General features: G+C 37.7%; 1 protein-coding gene across 4 annotated transcripts in view; it reads left to right on the plus strand.

The window, feature by feature from the left end:
- The first annotated feature begins 2169 nt into the window (after positions 1–2169).
- The window catches only part of FGF13 (fibroblast growth factor 13), a 389098-nt gene continuing 369513 nt past the window's right edge, over positions 2170–21754 (plus strand). The window contains exons 1-2 of one of the 4 annotated variants that reach the window (XM_056538615.1): positions 2170–2331; positions 2700–2891. In XM_056538615.1, coding sequence (XP_056394590.1) covers positions 2843–2891 — 49 coding nt within the window. In that variant the 5' untranslated portion in view covers positions 2170–2331; positions 2700–2842. Of the gene's footprint in view, positions 2332–2516; positions 2536–2580; positions 2597–2699; positions 2892–21754 lie in introns of those variants that run through there. The other 3 variants (XM_056538620.1, XM_056538616.1, XM_056538617.1) reach the window with 3 other exon arrangements.

Here is a 21754-nt window from a genome sequence, read left to right on the forward strand (position 1 = left end):
GTCTATACATTTATACACTGTATATATAAATATTTTATAAAAATAAAAAAAATCTCACTACATGGTCTATTTATTCTCCTCAGGTAGTATTCAGCAAATTGTAAGGATATTAATGAGACTTAAATAAGATCTCTGAATATACAGTGTTTCATTTCTGGGATGATTTAAAATCCAGTCTATTTGAAGGGATTTATTTATTTATCTATGGCAGTGTTTCCCAACCAGTGTGCCTCCAGCTGTTGCAAAACTACCACTCCCAGCATGCCCGGACAGCCAAAGGCTGTCCGGGCATGCTGGAAGTGGTAGTTTTGCAACAGCTGGAGTCACGCTGGTTGGGAAACTCTGGTCTATGTTGATGAGATTCCTCTATAGATCTCTATTTACGTGACTCACACATACGAATACATGTACAGTATGTAAACAAACAACCCCCTCCCACCCACAATCCAAGGTTTCCAGCGTGTGCACTACATGTGCTGCGCTATTTTATTCTTCTATCACCTGCCAGCCTCTTTATTATACACATTTTTTATTTGTTTGTTTATTTACTGTACATTTACACACATTGGTAGAACTGCATAAAAAGGGACGAGAAAGAAAATATTTGGATGAATAAGGACAAAAAAATATATCCTAAATATTATGAAAATATAAAAAAAAATATGAAAATATAATCCTAAATATAATGAAAATAAAAAATATATATATAAAAATATAATCCTAAATATAATGAAAATATAAAAAAAATATCTAAAAATATAATCCTAAATATAATGAAAATATAAAAATATTATCCTAAATATAATGAAAATATAAAAAATATATAAAAATATAATCCTAAATATAATGAAAATATAAAAAATATATAAAATATAATCCTAAATGTAATGAAAATATAAAAATTTCAAAAAATAATCCGAAATATAATGAAAATATAAAAAAATACATAAAAATATAATTAAAATATAAAAATATATAAAAATATAATCCTAAATATAATAAAAATATAAAAATATAATCCTAAAAATATAAAAAAAAACATATATATATATATATATATATATATATATAAAATCCTAAATATAATGAAAATATAAAAATATAATCCTAAATATATTGAAAATATAAAAAAATATATAAAAATATAATCCTAAATATAATGAAAATATAAAAATATAATCCTAAATATAATGAAAATATAAAAAAATATAAAAATATAATCCTAAATATAATGAAAATATAAAAATATAATCCTAAATATAATGAAAATATAAAAAATATAATCCTAAATATAATGAAAATATAAAAAAAATATATAAAAATATAATCCTAAATATAATGAAAATATAAAAATATAATCCTAAATATAATGAAAATGTTAAAAAAAATATAAAAATATAATCCTAAATATAATGAAAATATAAAAATATAATCCTAAATATAATGAAAATATAAAAAATATATAAAAATATAATCCTAAATATAATGAAAATATAAAAATATAATCCTAAATATAATGGAAATATAAAATATATATATATATATATATATATATATATATATATATATATATATATATATATATAAATATATATATATACACATATATAAATAAAAATGTAATCCTAAATATAATGAAAAAATAAAAATAAAATCCTAAATATAATGAAAATATAAAAATATAATCCTAAATATAAATGCCTGGCACAAAGGTGTAGCGGGGATGAATGTGTATAGTCTTTATCTCCTTCTGATCATGTACTTTGCACAGATAAATGCAGAGTAGTAAATGTAGTGCACTATCTTAGCTCAGGAAGAAATAAATGACAATGTTATCTAATCTATCTATGCAAATACATGTAGCTGTGTACCTGGAAATCTGCAAACCCTGAGAGCTACTGTATACTTCTCTCTTGGGTTTTGTGATGATGGTATCAGGTCCTATATGTATTTAAGTAATGTATAACCAGTATAAATTGCTGCCAGATATACAACCCTCTAGACCTCAGTGCTGTCACAACAAGTCATATAAGACAGTGTGACCAGGGGGTGGCTGATGACTGGTCTTGCTGAGGTTGTCCTGGTGTGGTCCAGCAGAGTGACAGTAGGCGGACCTCCACATCCCTCTATTTCTAGAAGGAGGAGGCGTATCCAAGGAGGTTATTTCCAGCTCATTTCCAGCCCCGGCTGTCTGATCTGACGTCGGCAAGCTCCAGCGAAAGCATTGCTTACTACAACAGGCAGCTTTTGTGTTTCAATGTCTAAGCCAGAGCATCTCTGCTAGTTCCATTCAGTTGAAAGGGAAAGAGAGAAAAGAGAGAAAGGGACAAGGTAAGATGCTGCAACCAGACACCTGGCATAAACCCATCTCCGTCCCTGTGCTTGACACATGACATTAACCCACTGTGTGCCAGTAAAGCAGAGACACCATCCAATGCATTTGTGTTGTCACCCAGCGTCAGGACACACCTCTACGTTGCGTTATCCATCATTATGGATGTTTGCCGCTTTTGTTCGCATTTGCGTCCATTCTTGGTACGGCTTTAAGTGGTGATGGCATGCAATAGGGGGTGGGGGCTGTTAGGAAAAACGTAAGGTAGAACTCATCTCTTTGTCTGTGTTCTTGCATGGTGGGAACAGTAGTAAGATCTCTAAGTGACAATCATTCACCGTCTGTCTTTTTTCTTCGCTCCTTTTAGTCATTGGGGGACTGAAGACACCCGTAACCACCAAGCCATTTTTTTGGGGGGGAAGAAGAAGGATAATCTGACGTATTCATCTGAATCCTTCCCGAGAAGAAATTTAATCACATTTGGGAATTTTTACAAGCAAACTGGGATCTATGAGTGGAAAGGTGATCAAACCGAAGGAGGACAAAGATGCTTCTAAGGGTAAGCAGCTTCTAATGAACTTGAATATAACGAATCATTTGAGCAGGTGGTGACCCTTTGTACCTTTAACCCTTCACAGCGACCATGCCTTCATGACACATGGAAGGCAAAACAAACACTCATTGCATTGTATTGTATCTGCTGTACGTCTTCAGGAACAAGTATCGGCACCTTGTGGGGGAAGGGGTCATGTTGCAGATGTCCCTTGTGCTTAGAAGTTGTATGCGCTCTATGATGTCCAAGCGAGAGAAAGGGGAATCTATGACATCTTGTGCTTAAAGGGCCACTAAACCTAAAATAGGCAACATAAAAAAACATATTGTGTCACATAGGTCTATAAAAGGTCCAAGGAGTAGCTCATCTTTGGAGGGAGGAGTGATAAAGTAGGGGGCAGACATATTTCTGGACTACCTACCAGTAATACAATTGATGACCTCTAGAATAAACTCTACATGGCCTGAACTAGCTGTCACAGGGAACAATAGACTGCACAATGAACATTTTAGCTTTAGTGCCCCTTTAAGCTTTTTCCTTGTAGTGTGCTACTTTGTCACATGTTGCAGTGTCCCTAGGATGCTGCACCGAGGGGCACATGTGGTATAGCCCCCCTCCCCAGATTGATGTAGCACCTATTGCCTGGTGACATGAAGCAATCAGCTGCTCTCTATAGGATCAATAATGTTAATCTTCCAGTGTCACATGAAGTAGTCCCCACCACCTACAGAGAAAGGCTGTGCTTTCTGCAAGAATGTTTGCTATGATGTGTATCCCCCCATTACCATGCACTCGGCTGTCTGTGCTGCTGGATGTAAACTGGGTGACAATCGCCATGGAGACAAGGAGGGCAGGAGGGGGTGGGGGAGGAGAGGTATATTACACTGCAACTGCATTAGTTTCATTTGCATCCTGAACACCAGCAGCGGCGGCGGTGGCGGCCATGCAGATTCAGGTGTTCAGCAGTGAGATGGAAGTCCATGCAAGTTCATGATATGTGAGAAATACAGGATCAATAAGGAACATAAAGCAGTGCTCAGCTCAATGCTCAACGCAGATTTGTTTATTTATTATTATTGTTATTATTATTATACTTTATTATTTATAAACTTTTCCAAAACATTGTCTTTTTTTTTCTACAGAAGTACAATACAAACTGCTTTAGAAAAAAAAACTATAACTACATCTTTTTTTTATATGAAGAATAGTATTCAATCTGTCTGTCTGTCTCTCTATTTTTCTATCTAATTTTCTATCTATCTATCTATTATCTATCTATCTATTATCTATCTATCTGTTATCTATCTGTTCTATTATAATCTATTAAATCTATATTTCTTTCTGTCTGTCTATCTATTATCTATCTATCTATCATCTATCTATCTACCTATCTATTCTATTCTAATCTATTAAATATATCTATCTTTCTTTCTTTCTGTCTATCTATTATCTATCTATCTACCTATCTATTCTATTCTATTAAATCTATCTATCTTTCTTTCTGTCTGTCTATCTATCTGTTTGCAGCATAGATAAATAGATAGACAGATAGATATCCAATTCAAAGAAGCAGCACTACCAAGGTGGATGGGTGTAGGTGCCCGCAAGCAAAACAGTCTTGGTCCCGGACTCTTCAAGTATAAAGAAAAAGTGTTTGCAGCACTCAGACAAAATTATGGTAAAAAAAGTGAAGCTTTATTCCATCCCAAAAAAGCAACGTTTCGGCTGGCTCACCCAGCCTGATAATGGCCTGATAATGGCTGGGTGAGCCAGCCGAAACGTCGCTTTTTTGGGATGGAATAAAGCTTCACTTTTTTTACCATAATTTTGTCTGAGTGCTGCAAACACTTTTCCTTTATACTTGAAGAGTCCGGGACCAAGACTGTTTTGCTTGCGGGCACCTACACCCATGCACCTTGGTAGTGCTGCTTCTTTGAATTGGATATCTATCTGTCTATCTATTTATCTGTCTATCTGTCTATCTATCTCCTCCAAGAAAGCAGCACTCCACAAGTAAGGTGCACGGGTGCTACTGCTATTAATCTGGGTCAGGGGTCCCAACAGTTACCATATGAAGGAACAGTGGCACTCCAATATGGTGAAGAAAGTGTCGTCTTTATTCACTCCTTAGTGAGCTATGTTTCGGCAACCTCACGCGGCAGCGTGAGGTTACCGAAACGTAGCTCACTAAGGAGTGAATAAAGACGACACTTTCTTCACTTTATTGGAGTGCCACTGTTCCTTCATATGGTATCTATCTATTCTATTAAATCTATCTATCTTTCTTTGTATTTATTATCTATCTTTCTATTCTAGTCTATTAAATCTATCTATCACTCCCTTTCTTTCTTCTTTCTTTCTTTTCTATCTATCTATCTATCTATCTATCTTTCTTCGTATTTATTATCTATCTTTCTATTCTATTCTGTTAAATCTATCTATCACTCCCTTTCTTTCTTTCTTTCTTTTCTATCTATCTATCTATCTATCTATCTATCTAAATAGGTGAAATAGAATGCAGCACACCACTGTTGCAGTCAAAACAAATACATTTATTCCATAGCGTGCAGAGGACTACGTTTCACCGGTCTCACACCAGCTTTATCAAGTCTTGATAAACTTGATAAAGCCAGTGTGAGACCGGTGAAACGTAGTCCTCTGCACGCTATCAAATAAATCTATTTGTTTTGACTGCAACAGTGGTGTTCTGCATTCTATTTCACCTATTTGGATTGAGGAACCGGTGGACCCAGGCTCCAATTATGCGAGCACCCCATACTGACTATCACCTGATTCTATTTGATGTGCTGCTTCTATTTGGATTTTTTTTTAATCTATCTATCTATCTTTCTTCGTATTTATTATCTATCTTTCTATTCTATTCTATTAAATCTATCTATCACTCCCTTTCTTTTCTATCTATCTATCTATCTATCTATCTATTTCAAGTAAGGCCAGTTCCCACTGGCACATGTGCGGCTTTTCCTATGTATCCAGTTCAAAGACGCAGTTCTGTTGCGTGAACCCAACAACTATTAAACAGTGCAGAAAACTGCACAACTATCACTAATTTTGATCTAAAACTTATCTAAAACTATCTATGGTAAAATTCTGGTCACTATTTCCAAAGGATGTGTATTTATGTTTCTACATATTTAGCAATCAATGTTATGTTTTTGCTGCATATAGTGTAAAAGATCCTGTACCGCAGTACACTAAGATTTTATGGATACACTGCAATCTCCATAGAATACATACAAATCCTCAATTCCACTTGATGCAATGATACTGCAATAAGCTCTGACTGTATTCGCCTTATACTGAAGCTTTAGTAACTGTGTCTTCTCTGCATGGGTGATAATAAATACAGTATCATTTAATTCTATAAACAATTAATGGAAGAGAAGCATAAATAACATAGAATAAAGTATCAGTGTTGTATCAGTTTTGTCATAAAGTTCTTAAATAAAGCTCTGGGATATGGATCTATGTTTAGCTCAATGTATTGGTGAGAATAACATCAGAGGATATGAATGCTGTATGGAAATGATCTTGGGGGTGAACCCTCTAAATCAGTGGTCTCCAGCCTGCGGACCTCCAGATGTTGCAAAACTACAACTCCCAGCATGCCCGGACAGCCGTTGGCTGTCCGGGCATGCTGGGAGTTGTAGTTTTGCAACATCTGGAGGTCCGCTGGTTGAAGACCACTGCTCTAAATGTTATTAAACCCTATTGTACAGTGAATAGACTCCTATACAATGGGCTGCTGGCAATTGAAAAATACTTGTTATTTTTCTTCTCGGATTGACTTGCATATATTTGGTCTATTTCCCTGCTTGTGCGTGTATATAAGGGCTTATTCTTGTGACCTGTAAGTGTGTAAGCATGTGAACAATGGGGCGGATTTCTTGATGTCATCACTAGGATGAGGTGGGCACTGAGTGACGTCTAGGACTACGACAATGTCGCACTAGTCATGATGACACATGTCTACATAATACAGATTATTATAAAGCTGGCAAAAACTCTGAACCAGTCCTGACCTGACGTGTAAGTGCTTCAATTCATTCTTTGTTTTAGACATGATAACAATATTGCAACAGTTTTGTCTCCACCACAACCCTACAAATTATTAAAATAATTTTACATGTCATAAAAAGCTTTAAAATATGGCTGAGAAATAAATCTGTTTTAGATCAATCAATCAATATGTCTTATGTCTCCTATCTATCTATCTATCTATCTATCACTCTGTCTGTCTTTTAACACTACCTATTTTTCTCATATCTGTCTATCTATGTATCTACAAATATCTATCTATGTCATATCCATCTAACTATCTGTTTGTCTGTCTATCTATCTCATATCTATCTATCTCTCTATCTATCTCATGTCTATTTATCTCTCTATCTCTCTATCTATCTATCTATCTATCTATCTCATATCTATCTCTCTATCTATCTATCTCATATCTATCTCTCTATCACTGGATCTGTCTTCTATCACTACCTCTACCTTTCTCTCGCTACCTTATCTCATATCTATCTTTTTATTTATCTTTATACAAATATCTTCAATATCTATATCTATCGCTCGATTTGTCTTATATCACTATTTAACTGCCTGTCTCTCTATCTGTCTCTCTATCTGTCTATCTATCATCTGTATTATCTATCTATCTGCTATCTTGTATCTATCTATCTATCTATCTATATATCTATGTACTTTGTCTATTTATCTATCTATCTATCTATCTATATGTTTGTCTGTCTGTCTTTCTCTGTCTTTCTATCGACTATCTATCTATCTATCTATGTTTGTCTGTCTATCATCTGTATTATCTATGTACTTCATCTATCTATCTATCTATCTATCTATCAATATGTTTGTCTCTGTCTTTCTATCGACTATCTATCTATCTATATTTGTCTGTCTGTCTATCATCTGTATTATTTATGTACTTCATCTATCTATCTATCTATCTATCTATCAATATGTTTGTCTCTGTCTTTCTATCGACTATCTATCTATCTGTCTATCTATTATCTGTATCATCTATCTATGTATCTATCTATTTGTCTGTCTATCATTTGCATTATCTATCTATCTATCTATCTATATATCTATCTATCTATCTATCTTTCTGTCTGTCTATCTGTCTATGTATCATCTGTATTATCTATCTATCTGTCTGTCTATCTGTATTATCTATCTATCATCATCTATCTATCTGTATATCTATGTACTTCATCTATCTATCTATCTATATGTTTGTCTCTCTGTCTTTCTATCGACTATCTATCTATATGTCTGTCTATCTATTATCTGTATCATCTATCTATGTATCTATCTATATATCTGTCTGTCTATCTATCATCTGCATTATCTATCTATTTATCTATCTTTCTGTCTGTCTGTCTATGTATCATCTGTATTATCTATCTATCTATCTATCTATCTATCTATCTGTCTGTCTATCTGTATTATCTATCTATCTAGACAAATTATCTATCTATCCGCCGGCGGAGACAAATTTGCGAGCTAAGTGCCTCACTATTTCATAGTTTCACATTTGCATCTATTACACCATAGCTGTATAGCTCTCCATGTTTTATCTGCATGTTCATGTTTCACCTATATCCTTGTGCTGGCAGTGTGCTGCTGCATTCTTCTGTTGCTGTATATCTATCTATCTATCTATCTATCTATCTTTTTCTATACCACATGGCTAGACTTCCTATAAATAGTTTTTCAGGGCTAGCAAATATAACGGCTATTCACCATAATACACGCAGAGTTGAACACCATAATATAGGATATGGCCATACATTGTGAACACTGAGTCAACAAATATAAATTAATATGTTTTGAAAAAGAAGTTCAGAATCCTACAAATCTAACTACCAAAAATGACTGAAATATGAGCTATTACCGAAAGGTGCAGTATAAAGTACGACCTATGTAACTCAAAACATGCAAATTAATGATGAAATCTAGAATACTATATATTAAAATACAGAAACACTCTATTACACCTCCCCCAAGCTCAATGGGGCATGATGTTAGTCTCTATGTAGTGGTTTTTCCAATTTCTTTGTCAAAACAGAAAACACATTTGGATTTTATATAATATCTAAAATGACAAGTTGACTGCTTTAATGCTTGTTTAGATGTTGGTGCCATGAGAACATATCCATGTTGCTCTTCACTGTTTTCACTATGGGATTTTGTCCTTTGTGTTGATTTTACATTAGCATTTAGGCTGCCATCTTAGTAACATTTTGTAGAATATTAGGCTTTTGTAGAAAAGTGCTGCCACAAGTTTATTTTGTCTATTTACCTTTGGGTATTATTAGTATCTTGTGTGTAATTATATATTCACAATAAGAAAAGATAATAAGAAGTTGTAACACTTGTTAACCAGGTATGATATATAACCTTGTGCTGCTGCTGGACTAAGTCATTTATCACCATGACCAATCTTGTGCTCCTTGTTTTATTTGCACAGATTGCCAGGGGTATACGAAGGATTTGTAAAGGGGCATTTTTAGTTTGTTACAGCATAGATTGGAAAATTCCATTTATCCCTGTTAACCTCATTATATCTGCTTTACTTTCTACATCTACTACATCACATGTGTACATGGGTCCGTGCTCTTGTAATATCAGAGGCCATCGCATGTTGAAGGCAGCATCAACATACAATGGTTTTGTATGTCGGGGCCATCGCATAAACGGCTATCCGTAGACTGCTTCAGCTGCCACCTGATAGCCATTTACGGTGCCCTGTGTGGTCCGCTGACGATCACTTACCTGTCCTCGGGGCTCCAGAACATCCTCTTCGGGATCCCCTGCATCGTCGGCGCTCTCCATCGTCGTCAACACGTCGCTGCGCACGCCGTCCCGTCATCCAATAGGAGCGGTGTGCGTAGCGACGTGATAGCGGCGACGGAGAGCGAGGATGCCGGGGAAGCAGAGGCCTGGCCGGAGCATCGGGGACACCCCGGGGACGAGGCGACAGCGACAGAGGGCGACATCCAGGGCAGCAGTGACGAGCGGTGACGGTCCGGAGTGGTGGGGACAGGTGAGTATAACATCCAATACCAGTGGTCTTCAACCTACGGACCTCCAGATGTTGCAAAACTACAACTCCCAGCATGGCCGGACAGCCGTTGGCTGTCCGGGCATGCTGGGTGTTGTAGTTTTGCAACATCTGGAGGTCCGCAGGTTGTAGACCACTGTCCTATACTTTACATTGCACGGATCCCTCAACATACGATGGTTTCAACAAACGATGGTCCATTTGGAACGGATTACCATCGTATGTCGAGGGACCAATGTACATTGGTTTGGTGGTTAGTGCTTAATATGAGATAATAAAATTATATGGCTATATATGACAGTGGTCTTTAAACTGTGGGCTGTCCGGGCATGCTGGGAGTTGTAGTTTTACAACATCTGGAAATCCACGGTTTGGAGACCACGCGTTTATTGTTTAGGATGATGAAGGGGTTATTGGCGGTAGTCTTGAGCAGTGGTATTTCATTTTAAACTAGGTGTCGTAACTCTGTTAGATGATGACATAATATTAAAGAATACACCACTTAAACAGTACATGTCATCAAACTAAACTTTTCATATATTGTTTCTTATGTAATTATAAGACACTTTGCTATTTACTTGCTGTTAAAACTGTCAACCTTTATATGTTTTAAATGTGATTGAAAAAACAGCCACTAGGTGGCTCTCTTCTGTTCCCTGCGCAAGTCAAACAGTTAGTTTGGTCTCCTCCCAGCCTGGGAGGAGACCAAACTCAGGAAGTGTGTGTGGGGCATGGCGAGGCACAGCTCTAGCAGGCTTCAGTGATGTCACGCCTGCTGGGAAATGCCCACTTTCGCCTGCCGGGAGCTCACACAATGTGAGCAAGTGAAAAGGTGTGATACAGAGCTTTTTAAAGCTTGGAACATTTTTTTTAACAGAAGGAGGGGTGTTAGGAGTAGTTAGGGATATAATCTGAGTTAATTTAGAAAATATGGTTTGACGACGGGTACTCTTTAAATGTCCTTTTGGACCAGGTCTATCCGGGCAATACAGGAGGTAATGCAGTCAGTGGTCCAGACACATTGGAAGTACTGTCTACTCTCCAGAAAATGTAACCATACAGCCAGAGTGACAAAAAAAAGTTTATATCAGTAAGGGTTCAGACACAGGATAATAATGTACAGCAATGCAGAAGTTCTTGGGTAGGCACCGAGCCTTCCTCAGCTGCTTCCATCATTCTTAGATGTCGAATGGCTTCCATCAGATAACCTTGCCTTTCAGAGGACAGGTGGAGAACTGTTGACAGCAGTCGAAGAGCACAACACTCAGCGCTCAATCATACTGTATGGGACTCTATGGGATGGAGTTTCTGATGACAAGTAAAGTCTTCCTGCATACTTCTTCCCTATGACATAGTCATTGCCAGCATGGGGTGGGGATATGGTCAGTCATGTCCTCTGTATTAGGAAATAGGGAGTATTAATTCTAAGGACAAAGCAGGTAATGAGTTTGTCATGACCCAAGGAGCACCAGCAATGGTTAAGACCAATTCTAATTTGGGTGAGGGCTGGGTGTACGTTTTTTCCTAAGAATTGCACTTTTAATGTCTCTTTGATGTATTATGCACAGAATATTAGCAGGTTGTGGACTCTACTTTCTGTGTGCTTCTGATGTCAATGGATTTCATGTTTTTTATAGCAAGAAGATACAGTTTGAAACCCAAATGATAGATTTAAAGTCTTTGTCCACCTCTGAGCACCATTTTACAATGAAAGTTTTTTTCTCATTTTATAAAGTCATTCTGTATCCACAGGAAATGGTTAACAAACTGATCAGTGGGGGTTTGATTGTTTGGACCCCCATGGATTATGGAAAGAACAGTACACAATGCGCATATGTAGGGCCACCGGATTCTTTGGGGCCATTGAACTTGGAAATGTTTGTCTGTTGGTGTGCAACCATTCATGACAGTGACAATTCAATCCCCATTCATGTGAATGGTGTGGGTCCCAGTGGTCTTACCCTCACCGATCAGTTTGTTATCCGCTTTCCTGTGGCTGGGGGATATTTTTTTCTGGCAGTTTTTGGATATCTGCCACTGCAGTTTTTGAGCCAAAGTCAGAAGTGGATCCATAAGGGAGGAGAAGTGTAAGTCCTTCCTTTATATGTCCTCTTCCTTTTGAATACATTTCTGGCTTTGGCTCAAAAACTGCAGTGGAAGTATTCCAAAAACTGCCAAGAAAAAAACAAGTGGAAACTTAGCCTAAGAGACTTCAGCTCTGAAGCCTGCAGTATAGTGGAAACTTAGCCTTAACCTTATCTGTTGATTTAGGCTCTGCACAGAGCATGTTTTCATGGTTTCAATTCTGGGAAGTGTAACTATACAATAGGATCTCAAGGTAAGTATTCTCCTGGGAAAAACATCCAGCTCCGGGACTCATGAAATTTAATTACATTTTCTTTTGTACCTTTTACAATGCAGGAAAGTTTTCAGAAGGTGAAATAAACCTGATGTTTTAATTACATGTCATGACTCCTGACGCTGGATTTTCCCCTTGAGGATACTTACCTTAGGATTACATTCACCTACTGACCGGTAGGCAGCAGCTTGTGTCTGTGCTCAAGATGTGGCTGTGTATGACCTAACGGTGAGGCAAGTTGATCAAATTTCTTCTTTAGCCTTACAATAGGCACTGAACTTTACTTTCTAGATGTACTGCATTACATATGTACATGGGTTAGTGCTGATGTAATATCACTAGGCGTCTACAGTAGCTTAGCGGTAATATTTATCATGGCTGGTGGTTTTGGGTGATGAAAGGGCTAATATTATTGTCCATTATCTATGGTCTTCTAAGATGGCTGTGGGTAAAACCCAAATATATTTGTTAGTGCTTAAAGAGTAACTATCATATCCCACATAAAATGTTTTATGTTACTCAGTAAAGTACCCCTTTAAATGTATCAAGAAGAAGTCCACGGTAGTCAATATACATAGATAAAAAAAATAATAATAATAAAAAAAAAAAAATATATATATATATATATTATATATATATATATATATATATATATATATATATATATATATATATATACTCTATGGGGGAGATTTATCATTAGGTGTCTATCTACCCCTTTACACTGCTTGTCTAATTTACACTCTTGCTCAAGATTTACAAAAGTTGTGCACTCCTTTGATAAATTTTGTGCAAATATAGAAAGCTCCCCGCCCCTCCGCTATACCGTGCTCTCCTTCTCTACCTCACACTTCACAGAGCTGTGGTATTTTCCCGCTGTACACTCCTCACATAGCTAGAAGTACCGGAGCAGCAGTGTGCGCCGAACAAAACTCTGCACAAAATCCTAAATCTTTATAAAGTACACAGAGGGAAAGAATTTTGCGCCAAAAAAGAAATCAATTTTGGTGCTAAAAGTATCGACCACATTTTCAAAGAGCTTTGTGCCACGGTTTACACTGTTCACGTCAGTTTTGTAAAAGTGGGCATGTCCACGCATATATTGTCTGCTTTACATGATATTTTCAAAGGGGTGAGAGTCCAGTTTACATAAAAAAAATTCACACCAGCTTTTTGAAATCACAGAAATGGCTGTAGTTTTATTGTTTTTATTTTCTTATTATTTTACATACATGAATGCGGAGGACTACATCAGATTTGGCAGATTACGATGATGAACAGCGTTTTTTTAAATGCCAATAAAAGGGTTAACGAGGGCTGTGGGGGGGGGGTTATTTTTTTTTATGTGTTGTGTTTTTTTATTATTGAATTTTCAGACTTAGTAGTGGAAACTGTCTTGTAGACGATATCCATTACTAAGTCGGGGCTTAGTGTTAGCCCCAAAACCAGTTAATGCTAACCCCCAATTATTACCCCTGTACCCACCACCAGAGGGGTGCTAGGAAGAGCCGGTACCAACAGGCCAAGAGCCTAGGCGGTAACAGGCTGGCGTTATTTAGGCTGGGGATGGCCAGTAACAATGGTCCTCACCCACCCTGGTAACGTCAGGCTGATGCTGCTTGGTTGGGATCTGGCTGATAATGAAAAAATGGGAAAACCACAAATTTCTTTATATTTATTTATTTGAAATAATAATTAAAAAAAATGCATAGGTTCCCCCTATTTTCAGTATCAGCCAGAATGACCTGCTGCGACTATAACTCCCATCATGGACAGAATCTGTCCCATGATGGGAGTAGTTGTAGTACATGCACATCCCCGGCTGCGGGACTTTTAGGACTACTACTCCCATCATGGACAGACTCCGTCTATGATGGGAGTTATAGTCCAGGGACTGAGGTGCAGATCGCAGCAGGTCATTCTCCAGAGAGCCACTGCAATCCGCATTTATTAAGTTAACAACTCGGAGGCACATGCGGCTACACTGCGCTGCCCGCCAGCTCCTGTATACACCACTCATAATTCATAATTGCCGCTGGGAGACAGGAGCTCTGATTGGTGAATAGCTATTCACCAATCAGAGCTCCCGTCTCCTGGGCAGAGATTATGAAATGTGACAGTGTATACAGGAGCCTGTGGGCAGCACAGTGTAGCCGCATGTGCCTCCGAGTTGAGATATGAGGATGGGATATGGGGTTGGGATATGACAACAAAATATGAGGATGGGATATGAAGTCAAAAGCTTCCTCCTTTGTTGATTTTTCTCCCCAACAAGGATTAGGAAGGAAAAACCGGGCAATGCCGGGTAATCAGCATATATATATATATATATATATATATATATATATATATATATATATAATAAAATAAAATATGAAATAAAAAAATATATAAAAAAATAGATATTTATAAAAATAGGTATATATATTGTGTAGGTTATGCAACACAATTTCTTTTGTGTGCGGTTATCATAGCATGAGCAGTGTCTAGACAGTGAGCTGCTATAGAAAGTGTTAGTCTGTGTAGATATACAGAGTAGTTCATAGTTTTCATCTTGGCTGGTGCGGCAATAGCTTGTGCGGGTAGGAAGAGTAATTAGTATAATAGCATTATAATTAAAAGAACGTGATACAGACTTTTCACCGCACTCATACATCTTCAATCCCTTTGATAATAAGGACATAATACAATTTACAAAATCTGTAAAGGGTCCTGTGAGTATACCGTACATTATGCCTGCTTGAAGTGTTGAGGGGAAACTACGACAGGTGCAACCACTAATATCTCCAAACTTCTTGTTGTGGCTGAATCTCAATGACTTGAGTTAAGATGTGACAGAAGCATTTCCCATTCTCTTGAAAGGCCTTAGTAATGCATTATAGACATCTCAGGCTCCAAATTAGCAGATGTCAAAAAGATCCCATTGTTGTGTTATTCTTTTTAATATGTTATCAGGGAGTGTTTTATTCTGATCATTTCATGCCTCACTGTATAGCACTTTCAGGAGTTATCTTGAAAGTTAATAATTCAACACAATTGGTTCAAAATAAATATAAACAGTTTGTAATTTCCTTCACATCAGGGGTCTTTTGTAAATGTTCTACAAACATGTCAATTATTTTGCAAAATTTTGCACAAAATGTAAAAATAACATATGGCAATGGCGCAGATTTATCAATCTACCTGATGTCTGATTTTTGTCTTAACAAATAAAAACCAATCATAGCTCTTTTTGAGAAAGGAAAGCTGAGTTGTTATTGGTTGCTATCTTGGTTTTTAGATAATTACCCGGTTTCTACTTTGCAGGCTCAATCTTTAACTTTCAGTTCTCCCTGAGCTAGTATGTAGAACCAGTCCTATGAGGTCCTATAGACCACAAAGACAAAGAATAGAAGACATGGCTCTCCTTTATTTTAATTGCAAACCCTCAAACGTTGCAGCATGGAGGGCATTATAGAGCAGTACTAAGCAGTTTAAGCTGTCAGTCCAACACTGGGGTGAAATAAAACACTAGATCTGAGTCTCTTGATTTAATCTCTCCCCCCCCCCTCTTTCTATTCACTCCTAATTCTTTCCGCTTCCCCTCACCTTTTCCATATAATATATTCCAAAGTTTCTTATTTTCAATTGTACCATTGAGTTTTGCTAGATTTGCTGAAACATTAGTGGCCATTTAAGTTATGTCAATCTTAATAACAAAAGCTTTTTTTTTTTTTTTTTTTGTAGACTATTGAAGACTATTTGCAAAGCTACTTTTTTTTTTTTCTTTTTTTTTTTTTTAGCAAATACATAATAAAGGCTTTTTAAACATGCCCAACATTACAAACTTAGCTCTATTACATATGAGGAACATAACCATGCATCATATATATATATATATATATATATATATATATATATATATATATATAAAAACATTCTATTCTGAGTTTCTTTTGCTCAACTAATATTGACAAAAACACAAATTGTAGCAGAATTTTGCAGCATTCAATAATAATATAATGGTAAATGTCTCTCTTCAAGTATATAATGATGCTCATTGTAATAGCTAAAACTATATTTGCTGACTGCAAGGCTATTCATACCACTGTGGCATCCTGTGTATCTGTTATCAGGCTTCTGGGGAAATGGAGATTTGTCTGGAGGTCCCAGAAGAGTGGTTGGTTGTATAGAGATGTTAAAAGAGTTTTCCGGTTCCAGAAAATTCATTTAAATAAAACTGTCCCCTAAAGACATATAACTGACTAATACAGTGTTATGACAAAATGTACTGGCTTTAGCATGTTTTTGTGTGATTCATATCTGACAGGAAATTGTGTAGTCCTTTCATATTTTGTGTGGTGTTGTCTCTAGTTTCCTGGCTCTCCTGAGACAAAGCATCATTTTCTGCTGTCTCAGGAAGCTTGGTTGGATGTTGTCTCTGTGCACTAGCCCCACCCCAAATGATGTCATCATCTTTGACCAGCCCCTACAGCTATACCACTATCTCCCTGCCATATACAAATAAACATATATATTTTATAGTAGGAAATTTAGGGAGAATTAAAGTATGCTGCCTTGTGCTGAACAGTGCCTCAGACAAAGGAGCAGACAGGGAATGAATAGAAGGTGATGTTATGTCACTGACTTTACAATAGTCTGCTGTGCATTGAAATGTTCTGCAATAGCTTTGGGTGGGAATCTGGCAAGAGTGCGGTGGGAGGGGAATGGACAGGTTGGAAGAACTGTGATAAAGAGCTGAGGGAAAGCGATACATTTTGGGAATTGTAGTACTCAGCAACTGCTCAACGGAGAAGTTCAACCAGGAAGTACAGACCAAGAACTCTTAAAAGAAACAGATTTTTGGTGGTTTCAGAACAAGGGCAGAGAGGTGAGCAATTATGTATATTTCTGCAGTATTTTTTTCTACATGACATCGGAATACCCCTTTAAGCTTTTGAAGGTTGGATCCTACATTTGAACATATTCCATGACCGTCTGTGCTCTGTAGTAGTTCTCCGACCAATGCTCAGGAGTAATATGTAGCTCTTAGAGCCCTTGGAGTGTCGCTCACCAGCTGTTGGCAGCTGTAGGTACTATTATGTACCAATGACTCCAGGGACCTTACAGCATTACTAAAACAGAACACCAGGAACCTCGGCATATGGCTATCAGCATTGAAACCATTAGACTGTAATTTAGATTCTATAACTTTACTATGTATTTGATTTTAGTCATGGCCGTGATATGTGTTTCATACTCAAATAACCAGTGTGGCTCAAAACCACCTGTTGTAGCTGTATCCGGGTCGTGAGCTAAAAAAACGTTAAAGACTACATACAGCTACACTGCTAAAATTGAGTTACTCAGTATGTATCCTAGTAATGTACATAAGCTTAACATAATATATTTCTAACATGTATGAGGTAGGTAGTTTGTTATAATCATAGCAAATGGGTTCCATCATCATTAATTTGTGCATTCTAATAACTAAGCTAAAATAATGTATTATATTTACCGTATTTTTCGCCGTATGAGATGCACTTTTTCTTCCCCAAAACTGGGGGGAAAAAGTCGGTGCGTCTTATACGGCGAATACACCCTTATCGCAGCGGTCCCTGCGGCCATCAACGGCCGGGACCCGCGGCTAATACAGGACATCACCGATCGCGGTGATGCCCTGTATTAACCCTTCAGACGCGGCGATCAAAGCTGACCGCCGCGTCTGAAGGGAAAGTGACACTAACCCGGCTGTTCAGTCGGGCTGTTCGGGACCGCCGCGATCTCACAGCGGCGGTCCCGAACAGCCCGACTGGATAGCCGGGTTAGTGCTTACAGGACACCAAGGGGGGGACCTTACCTGCCTCCTCGGTGTCTTCTCCGTTCAGGGATCCCCTGTATGGTCGGCGTTCTCCTTCCTCGTCATCGCGTACGTGCGTCGGCGTGCGACGTGATGGCGGCGACGGAGAGCGAAGATACCCGGCCAGCAGCAGAGACGTTCCGGAGCGACGGGGACACGGCGACAGCGATGGAGCGACATCCAGGGCAGCGGTGACGGGTCCGGAGCGGCGGGGACACGTGAGTATTACCTCCTATGCAGTGGTCTTCAATCTGCAGACCCCCCGATGTTGCAAAACTACAACTCCCAGCATGCCCGGACAGCCAACGGCTGTCCGGGCATGCTGGGAGTTGTAGTTTTGCAACATCTGGAGGTCCGCAGGTTGAAGACCACTATTGGGTTCAAAATCTTTATTTTTTTAGATTTTGCCCCTAAAAATTAGGTGCTTCTTATATGCCGGTGCTTCCTATAGGGCGAAAAATACGGTACTTCCAGCTTCTTGAAATATTTCTGCTAACACACTGATCATACATTATGCACTGCCAACTTGGGTATGCTACGTCTACACCAAGCAGGTTCGGCATTGCTACATTCACCGCTTTGCTACATCATGTACAGTAGCACTGCTACATCAGCTCTGCTGCATCTGCACCTATAGCCAACTGTGCAGTTAGCAGGCAGTGGTATTTTAATCTACATTATAGGCTTTATTTATATTTTTGTAGAAAACGCATAGATGAAGGTGATTCCGCTGTGAGACTAGCATTATGATATAAATAAGTAAACAGCTCATTTTCTCTGCATGCAACAAAAATTCATGGAATTCCATTCTCTTCCTAAATACAAAGGGGAAACATGAGCCAGACTGTAGCACAACCAAATTCAGTAAGGAAAATACATAATAATTAAATATCCTCTTAAATGTGCAGCTCAGCATAGACCCTTGTCAGGGTTTCTATTTTTAACTTCCTGGAGGAGATGCAGACATTGACGAGGACGTGTAATGCCTATTTCTGAATCTTGAAGGAACCGAGGCCCATCTGTTTAGCCAACAATCTGAAATGCACTTTCAGAAACAAATAGGTGCACTAGAGCCTCAGGTCTCCTGGAATTTCTATATATTTACAGCGCTAAACGTGTTAGACGTAATTGGCCTTCCAGCTGCACACATTGAGACGGGATGTGATCAGATGTCCGCACATTGCAAAGCCCTGTCATAACCTTGTCCTGATTTTCTACAATGGCTCAGCTGCAAAACAAGATTCTTGGGAAAATTCTAAAATATTCAGTTTAATCAGAACACAAGTGTAGAGATGCATTGAGGACTGATAATACTTTACAAAAAAAGGATGACTTGTAATGACAATAAAATAAATGGTAAAAGTTATTCATGTAAATAAACATCTACGTGTGACTATGTACTGAATTAAAGGAACACTCCAGTAAACATTTGATAAATTTAAAGGAAATCTGTCAGTTGTTTTTGCTGAAAAGAGCTGAACACACCATTAGATGATAAGGTATAAAATCAAACTGTATCTTATAAATTGCCTTTACATTTCTCAGCTAAGTGTCAAAGAGGTGGAGCCAAACTGTTCAAGTTAGTACTAAAGTCTGGCATGCCTCCTTACTCACCCTCACCTTCCAAAACCTTTTTGATGTACAGGACTCTGTATATTAATCAAGGAGGAGCTGGGAGGTGAGCGAAAGACTGTAGCACTTGAGCAGCTCGGCTCCACCTCCTAGTCACTTGGCTAAAAATCAAAATAATTTTTTTTTAAGTTTGGCAACTACCATCAATTCCAGAAGAGGTTCAGTTTGCTTTTTTATTGAAAGCGTACCCGTCAGAGCCAACAATGTTTTTTTTTTTTTAATATATCAGTCAGTGCCTAATCCTGACCATGTACATCTAATTTTTATGTGTCTATCACCTTTATTTTTTGATTACACTTTTAATTTAGCTCACTAGTCTGAATTCCTCTCAAAGGGAGGGGGCGTGGATCATTGTCATGCTGAAAGACCCGGCCACGTTTCATCTTCAATGCTCTTGCTGATGGAAGGAGGTTTTCACTCAAAATTCTCACAATACATGGCCCCATTCATTCTTTCCTGTACATGGATCAGTTGTCCTGGTCCCTTAGCCCTTTAGCAGAAAAGCAGCCCCAAAGCATGATGTTTCCCCTCTATGCTTCACAGTAGGTATGGTGTTCTTTGGATGCAACTCAGCATTATTTTTACCAAAAAGTTCTTACCAAAAAGTTTTTAACAAAAAGTTTTTACCACAAAGTTCTACTTTGGTTTAATCTGACCATATGACATTCTCCCAATACTCTTCTGGATCATCCAAATGCTTCCTAGCAAACTTCAGACAGGCCCGGACATGTACTGGCTTAAGCAGGGGGACACGTCTGGCACTGCATGATTTGAGTCCCTGGCGGCATAGTGTGTTACTGATGGAAGCCTTTGTTACTTTGGTCTCAGCTCTCTGCAGGTCATTCACTAGGTCCCCCCATGTGGTTCTGGGATTTTTGTTCACTGTTCTTGTGATCATTTTGACACCATGGGGTGAGATGTTGCATGGACCCCGGATTGAGGGAGATTATCAGTGGTCTTGTATGTCTTTTGTTTTCTAATAATTGCTCCCATAGTTGATTTCTTCAGATTCAGTCTTCCCAGCCTGGTGCAGGTCTACAATTTTGTTTCTGGTGTCCTTCCACAGCTCTTTGTTCTTGGCCATAGTGGAGTTTGACTGTTTGAGGTTGTGGACAGGTGTCTTTTATACTGATAACAAGTTCAAATAGGTGCCATTAATACAGGTAACAAGTGGAGGACAGAGGAGACTCTTGAAAAACTTACAGGTGTGTGAGAGCCAGAAATCTTTCTTGTTTGTAGGTGACCAAATACAAATTTTTCACCATAATTTGCCAATAAATTCTTTAAAAATTAGACAATGTGATATTATGGATTTTTTTTTCTCATTATGTCTCTCATAGTTGAGGTATACATATGATGTAAATTACAGGCCTCTCTCATCTTTTTAAGTGGGAGAACTTACACAATTGGTGGCTGACTAAACACTTTTTTGCCTCAAATAAAAAGGAAGACTAATATAAAAGTAGAATAGATTGATCATATTTCTATATGGATCCTTTCCCTCTTTGGCGATTTTTCATTTTTGCACTTTTGTTTTTTCCTCCTCACCTTCTAAAAATCATCTTTCAATTTTCCATCTAAAAATCCATATGAGGGCTTGTTCTTTGCGCCAACAATTTTACTTTGTAATAACATTAATAATTTAACCACAAAATCTACGGCGAAAAAAATATGTTGTTGGGCAAAATTGAAAAAAAAAACCATTTTGTAATTTTAAGCGACTTTGATTTCTACGCAGTGCAGTTTTCAGTTAAAAATTACACTTTATATTTATTCTGTGTGTCTATACAGTTGCAAGGATATCCAATTTATATAGGTTTGATTTTATTTTACTACAAAAAAAAATAATTATAACTAAATGCACCAAAAATAGTATGTTGAAAAATGTCCTCTTTTCTGTATAATGGGCGATATAAGAGTTTAGATTTTGCGCCATG

This window comes from Hyla sarda, chromosome 9, assembly GCF_029499605.1.
Source record: "Hyla sarda isolate aHylSar1 chromosome 9, aHylSar1.hap1, whole genome shotgun sequence".
Classification (NCBI taxonomy): domain Eukaryota; kingdom Metazoa; phylum Chordata; class Amphibia; order Anura; family Hylidae; genus Hyla; species Hyla sarda.